General features: G+C 44.6%; 1 protein-coding gene across 3 annotated transcripts in view; it reads right to left on the bottom strand.

The window, feature by feature from the left end:
- FAM169A (family with sequence similarity 169 member A) overlaps positions 1 to 26,608 on the bottom strand; it is a 369,278-nt gene that overhangs the window by 18,361 nt on the left and 324,309 nt on the right. For all 3 annotated transcript variants that reach the window (XM_086960774.1, XM_086960772.1, XM_086960775.1), the window contains one exon: positions 9,659 to 9,838. In XM_086960774.1, coding sequence (XP_086816900.1) covers positions 9,659 to 9,838 — 180 coding nt within the window. The remainder of the gene's footprint in view (positions 1 to 9,658; positions 9,839 to 26,608) is intronic.

The following is a 26,608-nucleotide window of genomic DNA, read 5'->3' as shown; positions in this document are numbered from 1 at the left end:
GCATGGGTTCTGGAGACAGGACAGGGTTTCCACATAGATTTTTACGGCTCCCTCTTCCAGCCATGCCCGCTTTGACCCATCGCCTTCTCAAACAGAAAGGCAGCTCTTATCTACATGGAGGTTCAAGAACTCCTGGCCAAAGGTGCTATCTCCACAACCAGTCCCCACCCCTCAGGTTTCCTCAGCAACATTTTCCTTTTAGAGAAACAAGATGGGGGACAATGCCCATTGATAAATCTCGAAGAGTTCAATGAGTGAGTGGTTTGCCGCCACTTCAAAATGGAAGGAATCCATCTTCTCCGAGACCTTCTCCGTACCAATGACTGACTGGTTCATCTGGATCTGAGGGACGCTTATCTGATGATCCCAATGTCCCTGCCACATCGTCAGTTCTTACAATTCCAATAGGAGTCCTAGACCTTCAAATTCTACTCCCTGCCTTTCAGTCTCATCTCCGCCCGTGGTGTTTCACCAATGTGCTCAAGTCAGTGGTCGAATTTATGAGGGATTTTGGGATCCACATGATAGTCTACTTAATCGATATCCTATAATATATATATGTCTCATGGACCAATGCCCTCAAGATCTGAAATTGCACCTTCGGAGGGCGGTAGATCTCCTCCAGTCCCTTTAGTTGATCATCAACCAAGAGAAGTCGGCCCTGACTCCATCACAATCTCTGATCTTCCTGGGGTTCGTGATCAACGTGGGAGACTCCACCTTGAGCCTCCCATCCAGGAAAATAGCAAAGATCTGCTAGAATGTGCACAGAACCCTGGCAAAACCCTCAACTTCTCTCCGACAGATCGCCAGGTTTGTCGGCCTCCTGCAGGCAAAACATTTTCAGTGCTGAACCGGACTTTGTAATAGAATCCATTGCCAGTAACTCGAATTAGGGGGCACGGTGTGGGGAGTTTACCACTAGAGGCGGAAGGTCCACGTCATAGCAAGCCATGTACAACAACTGCCTGAGCTGAGGGGGGGCTCCTTCGCAGTGAAGTGCTGGACAAGAGAATATGCCCAATGCTGTGTCCATCTCAAAATGGACAATGTGGTGGCTATCCGCTAAATCAATCACCTGGGGGGTACGCTTTCCAGAGCTGTCAGACCTGGTAAAGAGTTTCTAGGAATATTGCCTCGACCACCATATGTCAGTGGTAGCGGAACATCTCCTGAGTTTGAACAATCAAGTGGCAGATTGGCAATCTTGCCACCTCAAAGATACGAGCCAGTGGAAGCTGCAACCACAAGTGTTTCAAGCCCTGAAGGACAGCAAGGTCCCTACACAGACGATCTTTTCGCATCCCAGCTGGACGGTCAACTTCCATGGTTTTTCAGCTGGAGACCCGATCCCAAGGCATTAGGGACCAATACCTTTCTCCAGGACTGGTCCATGGAGATGGGTTATGCTTTCCCACCCTTTTTGATGCTAATGAGGCTCATGGCACTGCCTTGATGCCAGCAGTCAAAGCTGGTGGTAGTAACTCCGATCTGGAGATCACAAGTCTGGTTACTGGTTCTTCTGGAACTTTTTTGGGGATTTTCCAATCTTTCTAAACCACAATCAGTGTCTCCACAAGGATCTATCGCAGAACCCACACCCGTTGGTGGCTTCTAGTGTGGAGGATTACAGGTCACACTGGCAAGTCCCAGGACTTTTGCGCACAGCTGCGGACGTCCTGTCCTGAGCCTGGGTGGACAATACCATTAAATGATACCATTCAGCCCGGATTCGATGGTTGGGTTGGTGTCAGCAGCGGAATTGGATCCCATGGGACAGATGTTTTCCACATCTTGAATTTTACGGCTTTTCTGGCGGACTTGGGCTGGGCTATACGTCGGTCAACACCTTCAGATCTGTGATTTCTGCTGGACATGCCCATATGGGGGTGGTCCAGTTGCTGAACATCCGTTGGTTCAGAAGCTTCTCAGGGGTATCATGTTGTCTCTCCCTCCAGAACCGAGATACTCAGTACTTTGGTATGACAACAAAGTGTTGAATCTTTTCCTTTCCTGGCCAAGGAATACATATCTTTCTAAGAAGCAGTTGTCTGCGAAGCTGGCTATGTTATTGTGCTTGGTCCTTGTCGCTGGGTTTCAGATGTCCAGGCTCTTGGCATTACTGGTGGTACCTTTACCCCAGAGGGGGTTTCCTTCCATGTATCCTGTAGGACGAAGTTCAATTGTAGAATTATCTCATATACAGCTTTACCGGGTTCCCCTAAGCTCTCTTTGGTCGATCACCAAGGAGTTTTGGACTCATGGGAAGAAGCATCTGCTTATTGCCCTGTATAAACCTCATAGAGCTGATGTCGCCTCCCCTACAATCGCATGTTGGGTGCGCTGGGCCATTATTTTCACAAACATGTTTGGAGCTCATTCCACCAGAGGGGCCATGGTGTGAAGGCGTTCATCCTAGGGGCTCGCTTGGAGGATATTCTGAACACAGAGGACTGGTCTTCAGATTCAACCTTTAAAAGGTTCTACTTCAAACGAGTTTCCTCATTTGCGAGCCTCGTGGTAGACCAGCTTTAAACTGGCATAATCCTCGCCTGCAGGTCCTGACATAGAATGATAAATTTCCTAGCAACCATAAAGTAAAGTTTAAATTCTATTAAGGACACGGACACAGAGGTGAGGCTTAATCCACCTGTTGCTATGCAAGAGTTTGGTCAGCCAAGGATATTGAAGCTCTTCATTAAAGGTGTAAGTAGCAGTTTCATCAGGTTCGCTTTCATTGCCTGCACCGATCTGTGTTAAGCATACTTGTTTCTTGCATTTTTGAGTTAACTTATATTGTGTTACTTGCTGTGTTGCCTTAGTTTGAATTTTATGTATGGATTCCTGCAGGAGTGAGAAGTTTCACAGTCGGCTTTGGTCGCAGAAAGAAAGAGGACGAAGCAGGATGGTGGGTGAAAAGGGCCGTGCAGAGCTATGATTGGACACTTGTTGTGAATTCTCATTTTCCTTGGAATGATGGGAAATGTGGTTTAGTGTTCTCGCTAAAACGGCTGCTAATAATGAAACTGGAGAAAAATTTTGGCATAACCCTTGCCTCCAGTTCGTTAATATTAAAACGTTCCTTTAGGATTGCTAGGAAATTTTTCCTTACCTGCAATAAAGCATTTTGGGCCAGATGTACGACCAAGGAATTTGCGACTTGCAATTTGGAAGTCGCAAATTGGTATGTACAACAGTGTCTGCGACACTGATTGAGATTCCCAATGGCTGCTTGTAAATAAAGAAATTATTTTTCTTTTTTTTAATGCAGCCCGTTTTCCTTAAAGGAAAACGGGATGCATTTAAAAAAAAAAAAATAAACGTTTTCATTTAATTTTTTAAGGGCAGGCAGTGGTCCCTAGGACAACTGCCTGCCCCTAAAAAATATTTTCCCCTGCATTTGCAAAAGAGATGGAGTCCTCTGGGGGCCCCTTCCCATTTGCGACTGCATTACCACCCTCTTGAAGAGGGTGGGAAATTGCGAGTGTTTTGCAACTGCAATTGCGGTCGCAAAACATTCTTACATAGGGTTGCGAGTCGCAATTAGGAAGGGACGCCCCTTGCTTGCTTGCTTGCTTGCTTGCTTTTTGCTTTTGCAAAATCCTAAATGCGAGTCGCAGATAAATTGTGACTCGCTAAATAGGGTTTGTACATGGCCCTAACAGTTTTTGCATGTGCAAACAGGTCGCTAACCCGCTTGCGCATGCAAAAATGGGTCGTACATCTGGCCCTTTATGCCCTAAATTGTGAAGTGCTGCTGTGGTAAATCAAACTTAATTTTTCAACCACAAATTCAATTCCATTTTAACCTTTCGATTACAGATACAGTTTTTATAAGTGACTTTCAATAATAATAATCGTTAGAACGTAATAACATGGAGAAAATGGATGTTGGTCTATGAAATGTCAGAGCAAGCTAATCATCTCTCACCATTGTGTCACCAATCAAAGGCCAGAAAGAACCAGTGTCAAATCAATAAATATGTAATATGTTTGTAAACATGGTCAATGACTATTACCTACAGTTAACAATGTAACACAAAAACGACATTATGGGGGTCATTACGATCGCGGACGGACTTGAGTCCGTCCGCGACCCCAGAGCATGAGGGAACGTCCGCATGGGCTGCGGCGGTCCCTCTGTGCAGATTAGGATGTGACCGCCTGGGTGGAGCTTCAAGCTGCACCCGCAGCAATGTTAAAAAAGCATGCACAGCATTTGCGTGCACAAAGCGGCAGGCACCGCGCGGTGCCTGCTGCATTGTGCACGCAAATGCAGGGGGGTACCATAGGTACCCCCCATGTGCACCCCCTACTACACCTAGGGGGCCCGCAACGGGCCCCCGCAGTGCAGTTACACATGCTTTTCCACGGCGGAAAAGCCGCAGCGGAAAAGCATGTTCAAAAGCACATCCTAATCTGGCTGACGGTGTCTGAGAGACACCGTCACCATTTTAGTGCTTTTCCGCCGCGGTTGTAAGCCAGCCGCGGCGGAAAAGCTGCGGACCTAAACCATGACCCACCAGCCATCCTAATGTGGCGGTGGGTCCTGGTGGGTCCGCAGAGGATTTTCCGCATCCTCCGGGCCGGCGGTGGCTTCCGCCGGCCAGGAGGATGCGGAAAATCCTCCATCGTAATGACCCCCTATATGTAAAAACATGTAATGAAGCTAAAGAAATTGCACGTCATTCTGTTCAGTGCCAGAGTTACCTTATGTATCGATATTCTTCTGGTCTTTTGAAATGAAGCTTTGGAATTGTGTAGGGATAAGCATGCACAAATGTATGAACGACTCTTCAGTCGGACATAATGACATCATTTGGGAGAAGAGATGCACATGCACCCTTGTGGATATAATGATGTATAGACGTGCATCGGTTCGGGGTGTTGGATTTGGTTATAAATATATATCTGCAATTTTCTCACTTTTAGATGAATATTATATATGCAGGCATCCGATCCATATTTGTGTAGCTGTTTGGTTACTCTGGCACAATGGACCATGTCAGTCAGTCAATCCACTTTATTAGATTAGTTAAAATCATAAAAGTACAGAACACATCAAACATATTACGAAACATTTAGACAAAATATAAAAGACAATATACAGATAAAAACGTCCTGGCTAAAATATTCAATGTTTAATTTTTTTTAAATGTCATATTAGCTTAATAATCTTATATGACAAAATTCATGATCTGGTTTCGATTCTTTTTTAGCCTTACAGCAGCAGCAAGAAAAGAAGCGATGTTAAAAATATCTCCTGGGTTGCACAATGTCTGTAAGAAAACTAACGCAGGTCTGACCTGAACAAAACCCATTCCTCTCAAGATAGGAACCAAGAATTTCATTCGAATGTTGGAATAAAAATGACAAAACATCATGAAATGTAGGGTATCTTGGGTTGAGAAATTGTCACACTGACCGGGTTCTGCATCTTCAGGTTTGCACCATCCCAGTAAATCCCCCAATAGGAAATGGATCAAATTGAAACAGAGCCTAATTAGAAGCCAACGGTGGAAAGAGTTGTTCACCACGACCAAGTAGGGTTCAATAGAGATGGTTGTTTTTAACAAGTAGTGAGCCCTAACTAGAGGTTTGGAAAGCTCCAATTCTTCTCGCTCCAACATTAGTAAATTCTTGAAATTCAATTTTACCCACAGGACATCCTCCTTCCAAATCTTTTCGGGAGCCTCATACAGTTCCGGGCGTCCTATTTTTGCTAACATACATTTAACATAGGACAGCCACTTAATTTTGGGAGACTTATCTAAATTAGCACAGTCCCTCAGGATCCGCTGGTTCAGGGTTAGCTCGGGATTTAGCCAGATTTTGAGCCAACAAAGCAATGGCGCAGTACTCAAAATATCAGAGATATAGCCTAGCCCCAGTTCCTGAAGTACAGCGTACGTTGGGGTAGATTGTGGTACAGACAGCAGACTTCGTAAAAACTTATTTTCAGCTGTCTGAACCCCAGCCTGCTCTTTGAAACCCCAATATAGAGGATCCATGGGCCGCAATGGCCAGATATTTAGCTTTATAAACCTTTAAAATGGCCTCTATGGGTCTGTCCCCCAGGCGCTGAGCAAACCTTAAAAGACCTAGGGAAGAGCGAATGACTGCATTTCTTTTAGGATTTTGTTGCGGTATCCAGGAGGACCTGTCATCGAATAGGACCCCTAGGTAAGTAAAAGAGGACACCAAAGTAACTTCCAGCTCATTGCAATAAAAAGATTTAACCTGTTTCGGTCTATTCCCTATTGACATAACATGTGAATTTCTGATTTTTACTACCAAATCTAAGGAGTGCATATAGGCCCCAAAGGCATCCAAGAGCAGCTGAAGGCCTACCACAGTATGAGCTAAGAGGACTGCATCGTCCGCGTATAGGAGAACAGGAATAGGACAGTCTCCTACACGCGGGATGTCTAGTGATGCCTCCACTAAAGATTTGTCCAGGTCGTTAATATATGAACCATGTCTATGTGTGACTGGATTTAATAACTTATTGATTAGAGGGAGCTGTTGTTCCTTCATTGGATTTGGTATGCCATAGACTAGAGCATGGAGGCTTAAGCCTTAAGGTATATTCTTTTTATTCAAGTTAATGTTGTGTGCAATTCAAAATGATTTTGGATCATCTGCCCAAACTGTAGGTAAATCCAGATCTTATTTACATTATGTTGTTCTTGAACATATCTTACTTTGTGTGCACCAGTAGTCTCAGGCGGTTCTAGGGAGCGCAGAAAAATTGAGCTATTTCACCTTTTGTGTGTTCTCATAGGGATTCCATGTTCAGAAGGGCTTTTAACTTTGAAATTCTTGACCAATGTTGAACACGCTTCAGATGCCAACCATATAAGAAATAAAGGAAGGTGTTCAATTTAGGGTCTGCTTATGCCTCTAGCAGGATAATGAGAGAACTCAGTAGGGGCTAAATGCCTTTGTGCAATGCTTGTGTCTGTGTAAGGGCTCACTTGTATGTACGCGATTGTAAACATCAAAGGGACATTCCTTTGTGGCCAACTTTAAGCCTATGGGGCTTGTACCCACATAGGGACGGTATCCACCCAGGAATACGAATAATCAATATTAAGTGAATAGGGTGCTTTATGAGATGTTAGCCCAAAATTTATATTTCAGTATTGAAACACTGCTGCGGTTTCTTGCTTTTGACTTGTTAAAGAAATTAAATGAAGGCATATTCACCAGATTCTTTAACATTTTTTGACATTTTTCTTACAAAAATTAGGCAAATTGCTACACAGCTGAACTACTCATTACATTTAAAAATCCAGTGTAAATGTGACAGTTAAACTGTGTCAGTCAGTAGCTGACACAAGACGTACGGCATGCACAAATAATCCTATGTTCGTACTTGTTAGACCTGGCATCATTGGCGTGAGTCTCTCTTCCCTTTTTGTTCGGATTGCCTCCTCTGTTTTGATATGTTTTTGCTGGTTATATGCTTTGGGCACTTTGCCACTGCTATTCAGTGCCACAGTGCAAGTGCTCCCAATTTTAAATTGAGATACTAATTGGTTATTCCATGATTGGGTTATTTGATATACTTGTCAGACCCTAGTACAGTGCACCATGTGTGCCCAGGGCATGTAAATCATCAAATGCCGCTGGTGGGCTTGCAGCACTGTGCCACCCACAGAAGCAGCTTGTAAAGTGTGTCTCAGGCCTGCCGTTGCAAGGCCTGTGTGCAGTCTGTGACTGCCATGTCGACTTGGCAAGTGCACCCACTTGCCAGTCCCTACACCTTCCCTTTGCTTCATAGTAGACACCCCTATGGCAGGCCCAAGGGCAGGGTGCATTGTAAGTATAAGGTAGGACATGCTCTGGTGTGTGTAGCATCTCCTGATAGTGAATTACTGCCAATTTCGTTTTTCACTATTGCAAGGATACCTATTTCTCCATAGCCTAGTATGGGCAGTTGAATTATTACATTCTTATCATCCTAACTGACTCAGGGAACATGGTAGAAATTCGAATTTGATATGCCTGAACTCTGAATAATAAAATACATCTTTTAGTAAAGTTGGTTTTAACATTCTGTGTTTGAAAATACCAGTTTTAGAAAGTATGTATTTTCTTGCCTAACTGTCCAGGCCTGCCTCTGCTAGGTTTTGTATTCCTTATCTGGAGTTTGTGAGTGATAGGGCTGGGGGATTCCAGGAGACAGGCTGGGGGAGGCCAGTGGTGAATAGAGAGATCTGAATATAGATGGGAGGGGGGAGTTGCACCTGAATAGGGCTGGGCCTCTACAATGCTGGCTCCACCTTCTGTGGAGCGGCTGATGTCTCTGCCCTGCACTGTGAAAGGAAGGAAGAAGTCATGTAAACAAAGTGCTCAGGAACTGGTTTGGACTAGGCAGAGGCCTCTCTGCCTTCAGAGAACAAAGGATTTTGGGGTGTAAATATTGGGAACCAGTCCCAAGAACTTTAGATCACTTTTGGAAACAAGGAACCTTTTGCCAAGGAGATGAACCAAGGAAGCTACAGGAGTTTGACTGCCCCTCTGCCAGTGCGCTGTTTGCTGGGTTGGCCTGCAGTGGTTGCTTCATTGCCAAGGAAAGGAGAGGTAACTTTTTATGGGCTTTCATCATCTACAGAATATTCTCCAAGGGCTTGAACTGTGCTTGCCTCCTGCTGAAGTGTCAGGGACAAAAGACTTAATCTCCAGCTCCCCTGGGAGCGTGACGCATCGAGAGGAAGCGTGTCGCCGCCGCAGATGAATTTGTCGCATCGCTGGAGAAGCGCGCCTTCATCGCATCTCCCTGGAAGCGTGTCTTCGTCAAAGCTGCCTGCTGTAGCATCACCGGAGAAGCGTGACGCGATCGAGAGAGTCGCCATCGCATCACTGGAGAAGCATTTTGCAGGGCCTGTCGCAGCTCCAAACTACTGAGTCATCGCAAGACTGCCATGGCGTCTACGCATCGTCATTGCATAGCCGCGTCAAGGGCGCCATCTCCTTACATCGTAACCGGATCATCGCATTGCATCAAGGCGCCATCTTGCACATCGCAACGGGCCTGCAGGCCGAGAATCTACGCATCGACCCCGCACCGGTACGGATCACGACGCATTCCCTACTCTGCGCAAGCATTGAGGCGCGACGCATCATCTCCCCCGAATCACAGAACCGACGCATCTCTCCTTTTGCGAGCCTTTTGCTCATTTTGCATTACACATCCCGGTCCTTTGTTGAGAACTTTGTTGCATTTATCATCAACTTGAACTAAGTAGCTTTTACCATCTTTAAGTCAACTTTAAGTATAGTATTGTGGATTTTTTTGTCGTTTGTATTCTTGTGTTAAGTCCATATAAAGAATAATTATTTTTATTAAACATGTGTTGTGTCCATCTGTAGTGTTTTCACTGTATTACTGTGTATATTCACAAATGCTTAACACACTGCCTCTGAGATAAGCTTGTCTGCTCGAGCCAAGCTACCAAGGGGGGTGAGCAGGGGTTATTTAGGAGTGTAATCCCCTTATCCTCACTTATAAGTAAGGGTCCCTATTTGGACAAAGGTGTATAACATTGCAAACAAGAGACCCCTAGATTTAACTGTACTTTACTACAAACTACCCAGACGCCCTCTCAGCAGAGTCGTGAGTCTGCACAGAGAACTTGTGCTGACTGCGCACCTGGTCAGGCATAGAGTCCACCGAGGCACTGATCGGGTCCCCTGCTGCTGGAACGGATGCTCTCTTGTCGTCTTCACCTGGGTCTTCATGCTCAACCGTCACCTCTCCATCGGCAAGAGCATTACCAGCTCCCTTCCCAGCTTCCGATGCTTCCGCTATTATGGATTCTGGTTCCGTGTTCTATGAAGACATTAACACAAGAGGACAAGCTGAAACTCATCAAACGCCCATGAATTCAAATATTACTCAAGACAGAACTTTACAGGACACTGCTGATCGACATGCCCTAAATTATGGCACTAGAGCGTGTCCTAAGCCTTTGGCCGATATATAAGCCGTTGGCCGTCTGCTTCTAATTAGTGAGAAACCAAGGTTGTTAGATCCTATAAAACAGATCAGAAGCTGGAATGTTCCTTTCCACATTAACACTTGCAGCATACCAAGAGGAATGCTCGCTGGGAGGTGTAGTGTAGTTCCTATATTCCCAATAGGCTCTGCGCATTGGAATAATATATCCCATAGATGTGAAGTAGGACTTATGTCTACTAGGTCTCTATCGAATATATTAGACTTAATTGTGAGTGTCAGCTAGCTCAGAGGTCACTAGAAACTTTCTCGAGTTCACAAGAAGGGATTTGTTTCTGACAACCACATAAACATGACAATTTTGTTTCCCCAAGATAAAACTGATCTTCAGAGTTGTGGAAACAATAGATAGATATTTTACTCAGTCACTTGTGCATGCTTCGTTTCACCAGAGGTGCAGAGAAATAGAGAGATGGGCGTTTTCAATAAAAGTATTTATTGAACAGTCTTCTTTCTCAAGCAGAAGAAATGAACTGCTACTATCGTAATACTGGTTGCAAAGTATAATGCGTACAGTAAAAAGAGTATTATAAAATAATACTGTAAAAGAATTGTATGGTTCCTAGGCCATAGATAAATACATACATAAATAACAAAAGGCTAAAAAGTACTCAACTGGTGCTTCTAAAATACGCCTACTCCGATGTACCTAACCTAAGTCTAGTACGAGGGAAGAAGTAAGTGAGGTGTAGCATAAATTTAGTATTCTGTGCCAAGAATCTATCCAAGATTTCTCTTAGGGTCTAATCAGCTCCGTACCTTGGTTTTAGAATGAAGGAGGTCAGTCTCAGGACTCGATTTCCCAACAACCCGCAAGGGTAGCTTGGAAACACTGGCCCTGGATTTCTCGGCAAGAGAAAAGACAGCGTCTCTCTCGGTGTGTCTGCTGGAGGGTCGGCTTCCTTCGGCACTTGCTGTAGCAGGATGAGTCGGGCAAGTAGATAGTCGAACCGCTCCAAACTACTGTGTGTTTGCTATGGCAAGTGTGGGCATATTTATACCTTAAAGGTGCCGAGATTGACGTAAAGGTGGACATAATAACGTCATCAAAGAGTCTCAGTTCTTTGAAAAACTCCATGAGTTCTTGGACAAGTCAGTATTCAAGCAAGGGGAAGTCCATAGGTGCTGAAGCCGAGTTTTCCAAGAAATCGTTGTGGATTTTCGGAACTAGTGGAAGTAACCCTGCCATATTTGGACTGCATGAGCTATGTCTAAATATGGTTATGATTTCTATACCTATATAAGGATATGGTGATTTATTCCTATATAAGGGCATGAATCGAGGAAATTACACTAGGGTCTTAAAATGCAATACAACAGAGGAAGAGAGCCGTGCACCCCCTGGCGCCGGGCTATTACGACTAAGTATTGATTTGCTGCACATGTCACCATCAGCTGCATTTGCAATTGTCAACTACAAATAGTTTGTAGCTCAAGTGGATCAAAAGCCACATAAAACTCTGCATATGTAATGCAATAAGGCTCCTGACACTTTACAGTCACCTATCACCAATGACTGCTGCTTTTAGGGAATTCATAGCTGAGAAATTCGTTCCGCTGTGGATGAACTTGGAGAAGCGGATTTATCTACTGCATCAAACACAAACCTGATATACTTGGACATAACTGAGAGTGGACCCAGCGATTCTTTCTGTTGTGAGGTACTATTCACGAATATCATCTTTATTTTGCAGTATTCACAAAGTAGTAATTACTTCAAGCAGGAACTCATCATTTCCAAAAATTCAAAACATTTTGCATCTTTTTGTAAATGCTGAAGATGTAAATCCGAAAGTTTATTCTAGTGAGATCCTTACATAATAATCATGTTCTGGACAACGCATTTCTGCAAGGGTGTGTCATATGTCTAGAGAGCCAGGCGCTCCTCAGTGTCGCCTTTAGTACTGGAATCCATTTGTATGAAAGTCACTTGTGTTAAACTTGATTCAGAGACATGAGGCACCGGAACAGAAGTCTGAGTGACCAGAGCACTGCAGCACTGGTGGGTAAATGGCCAGGAGGTTTAGTTTCGGAAAACCTATTAAGCTGGAGGAAGGGGTCAGGGAGGCTGATGCTGACACGGTGAGGAGTGGATTTCCGTATTTGTACTCTAGCAGGGCCTCCACTAGATCTAGGATCTACTAATTACTTCGTACGTCCATTATCTATCTTGCACTAAACGCTCACTGCTAACATGACAGTCCTGGTTTGAATGCTACACAGCTACATCAGTCTTTTATCCTTCGAAAAGCAATACGTTCAGGACATTAAATTGAGCTATGGTAACTGGTAGTTTAGTGCTTAGAAAGAGATGAAACTCTGGCATCAGATGCTACCTGTGCTATTCATTGCTCACCTCCATAAGAATATGAGGGTCTAAGTGCATTCCAACATCACTTGTCCATAGTTTCTCTCTACTTGGCTACTATAGCTGCACCATTTGCCCAATCACCTGCCTTCGATTTTCAGTCGCCATCGTATGTAGTAAACCATGTATTACAGAAAATTGCCTTGCGCTTGTATCTAGGTCTACATTTGGGGGTGTGAAGGCCATTGTTCGTCATCTAAATCTGACCATATCAATTCCGTCCTAAAGTAACTTCATAGGCGTACTTTTGAAGCAAGGACCACATTAAAAACAACATAGACAGCTCATAAATCCACCCATAATGTGTATCCCTTCTACTCGATGGGAAAATTCAGCAAAGGACTGGCTGATTCCTGAAATACCGAAAACCAAGAAAAGCAAAGCTTTAAAACAAGCCTTCTCATCCCTTTTCCCAAGACTATGGAACTTCACCCCTGTATGTGTTAATGTATGTTACGGTGTTCTCAAAAGTGTGCAACTACAAAGAAGGCATTCTGGCACTAAGATGGTAATAACCTTATAAATTCAGATCGTAAACAGGTGAGTCTTAAGCATCTCTCTAAAAGTCAACTGATCACCTGTAAGTCGCAAATGAAAAGGGAGAGTATTTCACATCCTAAATGTGGTGAAAGAAAAGGATTGTCCACCAGATCTTAATTTGTGTTATCAACACACACGCTGCATCTGAAAGCAGACTGTACCTGTGAACATGAGCAGTGGCTAAGTCCCTACTAGAAAGTTGATTTGTCTGGTAGATTACTTTATGGCAGCTCCATAGAGCCTTAAGACTCAATACTATACTGTAAGACTGACTCAATAGCAAGGTGACTCAAGAAGAGACGAGGGAGACAAGGATACAGCAACCACAGGACGAACAAGGAGAAATGCAGGAAGCTGGGTACTGGTGCAGCAACACAGCTTCCTTCGTAAGAAACACATTTGTGAAGCAACTTCCTCCAAGATGAACTTCCTTTAAATAGTTCCCAAAGCTTAAGCACTTGGTGATTCAGGCAGGAAGCAACACTACTCTTCTACACCTGCACAGAGAAAGGAGTGGTAGCCGAACTAGCATGAGTCGATTATGCTGCTCCTTCGATCTCACCCCCTATGGTTGAACTGAACTACTTCCATAGTGATGGCGTCTTGGGCTCGATATATGCCATTGAGCACATAACCTTTATAGCCTGAATCTTTGTCGTCACTCCGCAGACTGTTAAGTCTCTCAGGAGCCTGATAATTTCACAAACCACAAGACCAGTGTAGAGTGAGATACCATGACAAAAGCTGCAAAACATCTAACAGGACAAGAGCGGATACTGAGCAGCTCCCCTGGATTAGTCGCAGCATATTCATCACAGCTCCTACTGTCATTTCTGAACCCTGTCTGATATTCACCAAGGACAGTGTTTTTATTAAGGAATCCAGATAATCGATTATTCACCAATTTCTGGGTCACCCTTGACATATAAGGCAGTAGGGACACCAGCTTAAAAGTGGACAGATCTGCAGTTTGTTTCTTAAGCAAACACCTTATTATTGCCTTCTTCCAATCTCTGGGACTTCTGCTGTTCTAAAAGAATTATTATCTCAGTTAAAGTAGTTGCTATAGAGTCTAATGCCAGTCTGAAACCTTTAGCGAGACAAGGATCAAGTGCACAGCCTGCTATGAACTTTATCCAACCTCCTTTACTTATGTACTGTGGCTGGTGACAATGTGTACACAGAGTATTTGTTCTTCTTGGTTTATGAGCGAGTTTATAGTTGACTACTCTACAGGTCCAATAAATATGGGCCTGATTCACAGAATGAACTTAAGACTCAATCCTAAACTTACTACTATTTTGGTATTCACAGAATGCACTTACTACTTTTGGCATTCACAGAATGCACTTACTACTTTTGGTATTCACAGAGGTTAGGATTTTGTCTTAAGTTTGTCTTAAGACAGACTTAAGACAGACTTAAGACAGGATTGTGTCTTAAGTCTGTCTTAGGTCTGTCTTAAGTCTGTCTTAAGTTTGTCTTAAGTCTGTCTTAAGACAAACTTAAGACAAAATCCTAACTTCTGTGAATGCCAAAAGTAGTAAGTGCATTCTGTGAATACCTAAATGGTAGTAAGTTTAGGATTGAATCTTAAGTTCATTTTGTGAATCGGGCCGTGTTCTGAAAAGTATCATAAATTATTTTCATCTTAAAGAAGAAATGCTTTGCCAATGACTCACACAAATCATGGCTCACAGTCACTGAAATCCCACAACAGGACTGGAGAACTCAGTCACAATTATGAAGGCCACAATAATTCTGTCAGACTAAAACCTACTACTGGCATTCCATAATGACCTAAAAACACACTTTTCAAAATATTCACTGACTAAGGACTACGTACCAACCTCTTCTTCAATATAGACTTTTTATGCTCTTTTAATTTTATTAAAGTATATTTTTGTAAACGGCTAATATGTTATATTAGACACAAACATGTTACATGTAAAGTGCTCCGCTACCTTAGGGCTAGGTCTGTGCTACGAAAATATTACAAAGAAAAGAAATTAAGGGTCTGCGTCTCTTTCCCACTTCTTCCTTAAGTTATGCATCCCATTTTTCTGTGTGTTTTATACAAAGCAAGTCTCATGTTAATTTTGTTCTCTCTATCTCATCCATCAGAAAGTACTAAATCTATTTGCTAATAATCCTCAGTTTTACTCCCAGTGCACCAAGGAGATGTAAGTATCTCTAAAAATGCACTGTCTGCCACACTCCTCTCTGAATTTGTCAAAGGGGCTCCCTGGTTTAATCATTAAGATTCTACTATCTGCTTAGGCCTTACTAGCTCGCCAATCTCAGAGCAGTGTTTCATGAGGCATCATCCCCAAGTGCAGACTTGCAGTGTGTATTAGCATCATCCTCATCCTTTCTTGAGGTCTACTCTGGATGTTCATGTATTCCCATAGGCAAAGGCCATTCAAAAGCCACATCTCTGCCTTCACATGACGTCTGCTGGAAGTAACTTCATCTGGACAGCCTGTGCTGTTGAGTAGTATATCTTAAGACCGGCTAGCCTTAATTCCCCTCCTTCTCAAAGCTGCATCAATGTGTCCAGGCTTCATCATTCCCCACTAGCCTCAAGCTGTCTAGTGAGCCTTTAAGCTACCACTTTCTCACCAGTTCTGGAGTTGTTTGAAGAATGCACAGAAACCCTAGCAATAGATAATTCCTGTAGTTCAAGGGGCATTTTAGCCCACATTTGTACATCTCCATTGAAAGTCCCTTACAATCTATACAGGTTCTGGTGAGGGTACTCTTTTAATTTGGTGACGCTGTGCATCATCTATTTGTCTATTATGACTACTGAGTATGTGATATTTTCCTTTTAGAGATTAAGTTGTGTGTTAGTCTCACTGAATATCTTCATTTGGAGACCTTTTAATGTGACTTGCCTGAAAAACTACAAGTCTCTATAGGGCCGCGAACTAGATCTGGATGGCATGGGTTGCTGTCCTCCACCAGTTACCTCATTAAAAAACTCTGGATTTTTCTACACTCCATTACCTCTCTCTCCAAAAAGAATGGTGCTATCTGTTCATTTTGCTAACAGTTCAAGTCGTTGAAAAAAGTTTGCCCATACTATCTTTTCCGGATGTGTCACTAAGTCTAGGTTATGGTAAAAGTAGATTTCTTGAACTGTCAAAGAAATCCATTACCCCATTCAGTGGGTACATTTTGTTACAACCTGAAAATTGCTTTTATTTCAAAGAAACATCACTCCACTGGATGCCAATGATAAGTCAAGTAAAGTGTATGGCTCTCTGCCCTGCACACACAGCCTATTTTGTGACAGCTTGTGTCTTTGTTAGTGAAAAGGGCTCACTAAAACCTTCTTTGCCTTCTTTGCCCCTCAGGTTCCAGTTATGGATTCCTCCTAGCATGAACGCTCAAAATGAAAGTTTTTGTCTCAGTACAAGCAACGCTTCTATTGAACTTTCACCATGACACAATAATTTCCTTTTTAAGATCCTATGGTATGCACAAACAGCACCGGGCTGCCCCTCAGCATGAATGCAGCGCTTAAAAATGTCCATAACTAGCCATAAAAACAGTTCTTTTATATGTGCGATTGCCTCCTTAAGACTTCTAAGTACAATATGGCCTAAATCTCAGTAGAAAAATAATTTTGCACAAAGCACAACTATCCATGTATGAGTAAGAGCATCTACAGCAAATGGGATATGTTATATTTCTGGGTATTTGTATACCGTATACAACAGTGATGCCAATTACTTGGCTTCAATGCACTTTTCGCATTTTTCAATCTGCAGCCATGATTTATCGAGGTAAGAGCCTCCACTGGGAATTTCGATCCCGAACACTGGTGTGGGTCGATGGTTTGCCGGATGTGAGTGATCCTTGTTGAGATGATCCTTACATGGGGAGGGTCTTGGGTCCTACCAACCTAACCCATGTGAATGTGGAACGTATAGTGCATCTCTGCATGGTGGTTCACAAAGGGGGTTAGGGTCTTGAAGCCTTTCGTCTAACCCCTGACGGCGACGGATGTGTTGGAGCAGTGGCTCTAGTTCCCTTCCAACCAACCTAGGGGGCTTTACTATTTTCACTGGATAATGTATAGTGAGCAGATGATGTTTGCCATGAGGTCAGTGCAATACCAAGGAATTCCCAGCATGGCCATGACAGTGAGCGGATCTGGAGAGGAAATACCACTGTGACTCAATATCCAATTGTTGGAGGATGGATTACTAGTAGGGATAGGTATGCACCTACCACTAGCAACAAGGCCACCCACGCAACATAAGGTCCAGACAAGGTCTCAATACATTAGTCCCTGGCTCAATCCATGCTAGCTATTAGCGGGTGGGTGAGCATTATCTGACTATCAGCGCAATGTCAGGGTGATTGTGCAGAGTAAATTGTGGGTGAGTATGCAGGTTGAGTGGTATCAGAGAGTAGGCTAAAGGTATGTAAGCGTTGTAAAGACATGTCAGTAGTGCAACCAAAAACCGATCCAGTATATAAATCACTTGTTATGAATGTGTAATCAAACCGTGAACAATTACGTTCGAGTCTTGGCGTTGGTTCAACATTCTGTGATTCTAGACAAATCACCTACATGCTGTCAGGCAAAGCCTTAAAAGCGGAGCATCTAAGGCCCACTACGCAGAGCGAACGGGAGCAGCTGAAACGAAAAAACCATGAGCACTGGAAGCGGAAATCTTGTGGGAGTCTTAGCAGACTATAGAGACTTCCTCCGATGATGCCGCAGGTCACACGGTTGTGTTTTTAGGGCAGCACTGGGCAATGACACCACCAGAGAACAGGTGCCAAGGGAATACCAAATATTACACAATGGAAAAGTTTAAATAGCGAGGGCATGGGCTGCGTACATGATTAACGTAGAGAATGTCAGTGTGCCGTTCCAGTCCCTGTCCATCTGAAATGCAGCTGGTAATGTGAAGTAAAGCGCTCAGATGCCTCCAGTCGAGTTCATGCTTAACAAACACATGCACTCTATGGATTGGGGGACAGAAGCAAATAAAGTCTTAACAGAAGCATATCGGGCAAGCAGTGATGCTAGAAAATTAGTTCAAAGTTGTCAGAGGCAAAAATGTAAAAACAAGGCATCAGAGACAATAATAAACAAAATGAGGGCTGACGAAAACAGTGGTGTTAAGAAGCACGCTCTAAATATGTGCAGCCAGGGAAAGATAACAAAATGTAAACAGTAACCGCTGTGAAGCCTTCATCAAAAACAATAAACCATACATGTTAACGCAGTGGTCTCTGGAGTTATGGATAGACATCCTCCGCGGGATAAGGGGCGGGTTCAGAGATGTCTGCCTGAGTTCCTCGATGCCATGGGTTTGGTGAATGGCTGGAGACTGCTCCATCCGGACCAACCTTTCATTCTGGTGCCCATGGTAGCCTTTCCCGATTAGACTACTGCCTCGTGCCTGCGGCCCATGCGTCTTACGTTGCTGAGGCGACACACCTTGCTAGGGGCATATCTGATCATTCTCCGCTCTGGTTCCGTGTCTGTGTTGCTTTGGGGTCTGGGGATAGGGTAGCCCCCATTAATCCCTGGCATCTGCGTAACCCTAGAATCCGGAAGGACCTGATTAAGGCTCTAGATCTTTATTTTCTAGAGAATGAGGGGTCGTGTCCTCCTCAATCACACTCTGGGAAGCCTTTAAGACTGTTATTAGGGGACAGGCTTTATCGTTGATAGCGGGAGCGAAGAGGGATCGAAACAAATAAATTGTTGAAGTAGAGTCTGAGATAAGTCGCTTGGAGGTGCTAAACTGCACATCCTGAATCTTAAGCAGTTCGAGTATAGATCGCTGGTCACTGATAGTGCCAGAGCCCTGAGTAGAGAGCAGCAGGGTCAACTGTATGACGTCGGAGATAAAGCAGGGAAACTTATCGCTGGTTGGACAAGAAGGACAGGGCGGATCGTCTTATCCCGGAGCTTGTGACAGCGGAAGGAGCACGACTCACAGACCCCCAGAGTATAGTGGATAGTTTTGCGGATTATTTTCAAACTGTGTACACCTCGGTCTCGGATCTCCTGAAGGAAGACTCCCACTCGCTGCTGCGAGACTTACCGCTCCCGTGCTTGACTAGGGAGGACGTGAATTCATGAATAGTGCCCTCACCACAGACGAAGTAGCCCAGGCGGTGCGCTCTTTGAATTCGGGTAAGGCATTGGGGCCTAATGGGCTCCCAATTGAGTTGTACAAGCTTCGACCTGATAAGATTGCTCCCTACCTGAGACGTATGTCTACGATCAGAGAGTAGCTTCTGTTGTGGTTATTCATAAGGAGGGTAAGAGGGTAAGCCAAAATCGAGTTGTGCTTCATATAGACCTATTTCGTTATTGAATGGGGAGCCCAAAATACTTGCCAAGCTTCTTTCCAATAGATTGATTAGGGTGATCAGCGGACTGATACATCCTGATCAATCTGTCTTTATTCCTCATAGGAACACGGCCCTAAACTTGCGCAGGTTACATGGTGTGATAGCCAGGGCTCATACCCTGATGGAGCCGGCCATATTAGCATCGCTCGATGCAACAATGGCCTTTGATACTGTAGAATGGCCGTATTTGTGGGCAGTCCTGGCTAAATTTGGCTTTGGCCCTGACTTCATCCGCTGAGTGCGTTTGTTATATACTGAACCCCTCGCTCAGGTCTTAGTGAATAACCGGGTCTCAGCGCCATTCTGTCATGGACGGGGCATCCGACAGGGCTGTCCCCTCTCTCCCCTTCTGTTTTCATTAGCCCTTGAACCTTTAGCGGCCTGGATCCGCTGGGAGCCATCTATTCGAGGTATCCGGTGGTCCCTACAGTGGGAGGACCGGATCTCTCTGTATGCGGACGTCATTTTACTTTACCTGACCTCGCCTAGAAAATCCCTGGATTGTTTGTGATGTGTTGGCCTCGGGCTGTCCATAAATTGGAGGAAATCTCTTTTGTTCGTTCTTAGTGGGGAAACTCTGGTTCCCCCGCAAAGTTGCCTGATTCAGATAGCTACGGACGGGTTTAAGTATTTGGGGATATTTATCTCATTAGACCACACAGTCCGTTATGCGAGGAATCTCCTTCCCCCTCTGGTTAGACTAAGGAGCGACAGGGCCGGCTGGAAGAGGCTCCCTCTCTCTCTGTTGGGGCATGCAACCCTTTTTAAAATGGTGTCTTTGCCTCGTTTTCTTTACGCCCTTCAAAATACATTAGATATAGTGCCAGCTAGTTATTTTCGAGAGGTTGAAGGGTTACAGCGTAGTCTGTTAAGGGAGGGTAGACCACGTATTGCGTTAGCCAAATTGACGCTTTCATGGTATGACGGAGGTGTTGCACTCCCTGATATCAAGCGATACTATTGGGCCTCTCAGCTGGCAGCCATTAACCTATGTACTTATGGGCCCGCTTCTGATCCTGGATACGCGATGGATAGGTGGCTTCTTCCTGGAGGCAATTATGATAGGGCACTCCACGCTAAGTCAGCGGGGGGGGGGGTGCTTGACGGGGCCGACTAAACATGCGGTGCGGATCTGTCGTGATGCCACTAGCTCTTTGGGATGGAGGGACCGATTGACGCAGGCCACCCCACTGTTTGATTCGGAGAAGTTGGGCAAGCTTTGGAACACAAGAGGTTTTGATAAGTGGGACCTGATTGGGATTTCAACCATAGGCGATATTTGGGTTAAGGGGAGGATTAAAACATTTGAAGAACTACAGGCTGAATTTGAATTGAGGAGAACTGAGTATTTTCGCTATGCGCAGGTCAGGCATATGTTGAAGACGGCTCTGCCGGCGGCAGCAGACCTACCCGAGAAGACTATTTCCCTGATCTATAAGAAGTTGATTAATCATAGGGCGGATCTCCTTGTACAATTGAGGGATAAATGGTTGCAAGATGGCATCGAATTAGATGCAGAGGACTGGCAATCTGCCGTGTCCTCGCCGAAGGAAGTTGCGATCCCAGCACGATTCAGACTTGTTCAGTTAAAAATACTACACAGGGTTTATGTCACAAGGCCCCGTCTGGTCTGGATGGGGCTGTCTGATACAGGTTTGTGCAGACGGGGGTGTGGTCTCGTGGGTACATTCCTCCATATCCTTTGGGAATGTCGGTATATAGCAGAGTATTGGAGTAGGATACATGATACTATGCAAGAGGTCTTGGGGGTGGCGGTGTTGCCGGAGGCGAGAGGATGCCTCCTGATCTTAACTCAGCGCAGACTAAATGGGCAACACTGGGTGATATGATAGCGAAAAGGAATATAGCTCAGCAGTGGGGATCCGAGCGGCCACCCACCCTTGAGGGATGGAACTAGAATATGGATGTGTGTATGTTTCGTGAAAAGACTGTTGATTTGGCGAGGGGCCACCCTCGTAAGTGGGCATCAGTGTGGAGGTTGTGGAACCGCTACAGGAAGGAAATTTGTGTGCCACCTGTAGATTCTCCCTTTGATATTCCCGCCTCCCCGTGATTGTTCAATACATATGTACCATGTTCCATGTCCCCCCCCTCCTTCCTTCTCCGATAAGATGTGGTGCCATATGGGAGAGTGTCTCCTCTGTACTATGCCTTTATTTTTTGATGCCTTGTCTTAATAAAAAAAGAAATAAAAAAAAATAAAAAACACTGTGTGCAGCAAGCAAATTAAAGTAGTTCCACCTATCAAAGCCATAGGTAGCGGATGAGAATGAGTACCTGGGAAACAGGAGACTGATTAGGGAAAGACACATGGAATAACAGGAAATAGAATGCCTATGATAAATGAAAAGAAGGAAAAGTAAAGTGATCAGCACACAGACCAATTAAAAAGTCACTTTTAAGATCTATTGAATGCAACTGATTTCACAAGCACAGTGCAAGGGCTGTGGAGGCGAAACCTAAAAAGAAAAATAGATACATATGATATCTTTGACCTCGTGTTATCAGTCAACCGATGTGTAGACCCAACAGAGTTAACAATAAAGGTGGGTGGGGGGAACATAGGGGAAGCGTGAAGTTGGGTCCTTGCATTCATAGTGTTTTGTCAGGGGACTGGTTTGCAGCTAGCAATGAAGATTCAAGTTTTTGTTTGTGGCTGCTAAGAGGTGAAGAGGGGAGATCTATTCTGTGCTGTTTGATGTGGTGGGGTGTAGGGCCAGGAGTGGGAGCTCCACATCCGTTGTCCTTCCAGCACAATGGCAGTGGGGCCTTTAGAAACCCTCCTGCGCCCCGCCAAAGCCTGGTTTCAGTAAAACTGGCTTGGGGGAGGGGTGAGGGGGATTATACCCTTTGACATCAATGAAGGAGCTGCTCAATGCAAGGCTGCTGAAGTATAAAGCAATGGCATTCTACCCTTGACATGTAATCTATGAATAGTTGCCATTTACTTAGGAATTTTTGGTCCAAGTATGTTAGTGTGTAGGTAACCTTTTCTATGGCAAGCAGTTGCCACATTTTGTAGAACAGAAAGTCTCTAACGGGGGCTCTTTCTGTTACCAGCAGAGTGCAATAAGTTGTTTAGCGGCCCCCACCCCGTAAAGTGCCAAATTAGCATCTTGACAGCACTGGTTATTCTCTTCAGTATAGAGGACTTTATGCCCAGGAGAGTCATGAGTGGTCGTGCCGGGATAGAGCATCCAAAGGTGCTTTTAATGTGGCCAAGTATTTCCTTCCAGAATATCTGTATGAGTATGTAGGACCACCATATGAGTAGGAAGGTTCCCTCTTCTTACCTACACCTCCAGTGAAGAGCTGAGACAGTGGGTAACATTTTATGTAGGCGGACCAGCGTAAGGTACCATTGGGACACGATTTTGTTGGCTTAGGTAAATCGTTCCAGAGGTGGTCCCAGTCCTTGGTATCTATGGCCTTTTGCAGGCCTGCTTCCCAACAGACTTGGTAAGGATGAGGAATTTAGAGTTTTAAAGCCCGTACCACCTAATAGGTTCTAGGGATGAACTCTTTTGTGCCAGAGTATGTACGTAGCAGGCCCTCGAAGGGCGTTAGTTTGCATGGAGCTGCCTGTTTAGTCTAGAGTTTTCGCGGATAGGATACTCCTGTATACACTGCTGGAGCGGCTTGACAAAGCCGCCTTGGAATACGTCCTGTAGTGTTCTACATTTGCTGTCAATCCAACTAGTGAAGGCCCAGGGGATCAATGTCCTGAGTAAAGTTTGGATTCTGGGCAATCGGTGTGTTTGGGTATGGGAATGTCATGAGGCTTTTTTTGGTGGCTAGTTGATCCCAAAGCTCAAGGGCCTTTATTGTGGGTGAGGCTGCATAGGCACTTTCTGGACGTGCTTAGCGGGACAGCCAAGGTAGAGCCCACAGGGGTGGCTTGCAACACCATGGTCCATACGCAACCAGTGTCTTCCGCTCTCTCATTGTCCACACTGAGATAAACAGCAGGTGAATGGCCCAGTAGTATTCCAGGAGGTTCAGACATGCTAGCCCCCCTCTATCCCTACAGAGCATAAGAAGTTTGTTTGATATACACGTTGTTTCCAATTTCACACAAAACTTTGCATTTTTGTTAGAATACTGGCAATGTCTATAGATGAAATGGGTGTAGTGAGTGACATATTCGAGGTACAAGGTAGGATGTTCATTTTAATTATATTAATTGTTCCCAACCATGATAAGTATAGGGGTCTCCATCTTCTCAAATTATTCAAAATTTGTTTATGGTGGGGAGTCAATTTATCCGGTTACAGTCTTCCAAGTGGGGACTAATCTGGAAGCCTATAAGCCTCTTTATCCATGAGTTCTCACCAAATTGGGAAACATGTATCAGGGAGTGCGTAAGGCAGAAAGCGGAAGGTGAGGTGGTGTCTTTCATTAGTCTGAGTGAGTTGTATTTCCATCCAGCCACTGCTCTAGCCCCATCTTTGGAAGGGCTTGTAAACCTATTTGGGCGTTTTCTAGGGGTACAAGACATCTCTTTATCCAGGGGAGTCGGGGAAGGCTCCTGTTCAGTTTGGGAAAGGGAAATAATGTCTGCTTTGGCTTCCTCCACATTTGGATCGTTGTGGTGCAACTTCTTACTGTCTGCCCTTCCGGTCGCAAGTACAGTCTCGTCTGCTGTTGGTTCTCCTGTGGCGAGTCTTCAACCTTGGTCTGGGATATATTAAGAACGGATTGGGCCTTTGGTAAGGATATTATGGTGCAACGTTTCCATGCCCACTGGAACATGATGCATTAGTACTTAATGTGCTTGCTGCTGAGGAATTTTGTGATGTGTTGTAAATCTCTGCGGCAGCGGAGTGTTGAGGCTGCCAGGTCTTGAAATAGGTAGACAGTGTGAGTTTCGAAAACTAGGTCTGCCTTCCCCCTGGACTTCCGAATGATGTCCTCTTTGTCTTCAAAGCTGTGCACTATTATTAGAATGCTTGAGCAGTGTTTTTTCCATTGTAGCAAGTGAGAACTCTTTGAGCTGTATCCAGCCAAGGTTCAAGTATGTCTTAGTTGCCCCTAATTGCTTGCAGTGATTCTTTGGTGAAAGACATGATGTCAGTGCCTTTCATCCCTGCTGGGACCCCCCTGTTGCGTATATTGTTTCCCCTGCTACAGTTGTAGAGATCTTCTTGTGTTATTTGCAAGTCCACCGTATGTTCCTCAATTGTTTGAACTTGTTGCCATCACATTTCTTGGTCTTCAATCCTCGCGTCTACTGTGTGTTTCAGGTCATCTACTCGTTGTCCCACTTCTGCTACTTCATTCTTCAACTATTGTAGACAGCATCTGAAGTCAGAGGGTAGTAGTGCAAAGTCTTCTCTACACCAGAAAGCATTCCATGTAGTCTTGTGTAACTAGTGCATACACAGACAATATTTTTGAGTGGGGGGTCTTTGGGATTCCGTCCCCCTCACGACCCCACATGTTAACCAAGGAGCTTGCTTTCTCTCTTTGTGGTGCTTTCCCTTGACCAACGTGCTAATGATGGAGTAAGGATTCGCACATAAAGCGACTTGCTCTCTCTCATGAACCTCGTTAACTTGTAATAGTATTAACCAATCCTGTTTGTCATTAATATTACACTTTTACAGTACACGCGAGTGTCCCAGAGACACTTGCTTATGTGTCTATTAATCCTAACTCCGCTTGCATACTACAGAATGGCCGCTTCGCAGAAATCCAGTCTGCGCATGCGTCGGTCATACCCATGTGATGTGAGGCCCTCGCAGTTTTGGAGGGAGAGTTCGCTCATGCGCATTGTAGCTAATATGGCCGCTTGTCTCTAAACACGCTTTCTGCTTGCCCATGCTGCTTTGCATTTCTATCTATTTCCGCTTAACCTTTAACCGCTGTAGTTATTATGAAGTAAGGGGTGCAGTGTAGATTATCATGGTGTACAGTGTGTTCATTTTTTTTGTGTTTCTAATTTGTTTTCGCTTATTTTTCATGTACCGCGTATCTGGGGGCCTGGGAGTTGGGGAGCCTCTCCATCTTAGAAGTCTTTGTGGACCCGATCACGTGATATGAGGACCGGGCCTTGCATCAGTGGAACTCAGCCAGCTGGCTACCGAAGCTGAGACGCTCCTGGGAAGATCACCTCTACCCCGGGAGAAGATGCTGAATTTCACCTAAAACTGTTACATTGTTTCTTTCCACTGTGTACTCTATTGTCCTTTTCTACACGTATGCCTGGGAACAGGAATATAAGGGGTGGGTACTGTCATTTGAATATTAAATATGGGAACCCAGAATTTTAGGTGGTGACTATGACCTAACCACCTCTCCTGACCAATCGTAAGTTGGGACCTTGTCACTTGCAACATTTGTGGGTGGTCTGGGGACCCAAAAAGAGTATATCTAGCCTAGTTTAGTTAGGGAAAATTGTCCGACTTGTCCGAATAGCTGACCTGTCACCGACCCCACGACTCTATAGGTGATTGATACAGAGAGCTGCGGAGCACTCTGTCCGAATTTCCACAAACTCCAAGGGGTGGAAATAGTCTTAAGTGCTGGCGAAGCACTTTGCTGGGAGATTCGAGAACCCAATCGGGGTTACTGGCGGATTCCGTGCAGAGAGGGGGTAGCGCAGGCGTTGCATCCGAAGCTGCAGGTGTTGGTCGTGCCCTTTGGTGAGCCCGGTCCTGACCCAAAGTCCTGAGGGGTATCCTGTCCTGATTTTCGGTGAGCTGTACCTGCTCACCTACTGGCATCCTAAATCCTTGAGGGTCCTTGTCCTTGTCTATTCCCGAAGCTGACCCGTGGCCAGGGTTAGTCCTCATTCCTGTCCTAGGTAAATATATCCGTGGGTGTTCGTATACTATACTTTCCTTCCTGCTCTTTAATAAAGCCTCTATGCCCATGATATTCTCTCTGACATCTCTAATATTGTCTATGCAAACTGTTTATTAGTATGTTCCATTTTTCCCCTTCCTGTAGGGCACATTGAAACTGTTTTTGCTTGAATAAAGTGTGATGATCATTGTTGATGTTTAGGATCTAAGCTAGACAGATTAAGATTAGGGTTTGAATCACTTGTAGGCTTTTAAGAATTCACTGACTAATGTGGTATAAACTTATCGTCCCTAGTATAAGCCTGAAATTTAATAGCATGTTCCCTGTTACCCTTACCCAATAGATTTCCCATTCACACTCAATGGTGCTTGCCCTTATCCATAGTTATATCATTCTTGTAATCCTGATTATTGATGTTTTGATTTGCATCTGCCTTATATTCTTGTCACTTTGAATTT

This window comes from Lissotriton vulgaris, chromosome 3_1 (genome assembly GCF_964263255.1).
Source record: "Lissotriton vulgaris chromosome 3_1, aLisVul1.2, whole genome shotgun sequence".
Classification (NCBI taxonomy): Eukaryota; Metazoa; Chordata; class Amphibia; order Caudata; family Salamandridae; genus Lissotriton; species Lissotriton vulgaris.
Note: the sequence above shows the minus strand (reverse complement) of the source record. Positions and strands in the feature narration are given on the sequence as shown.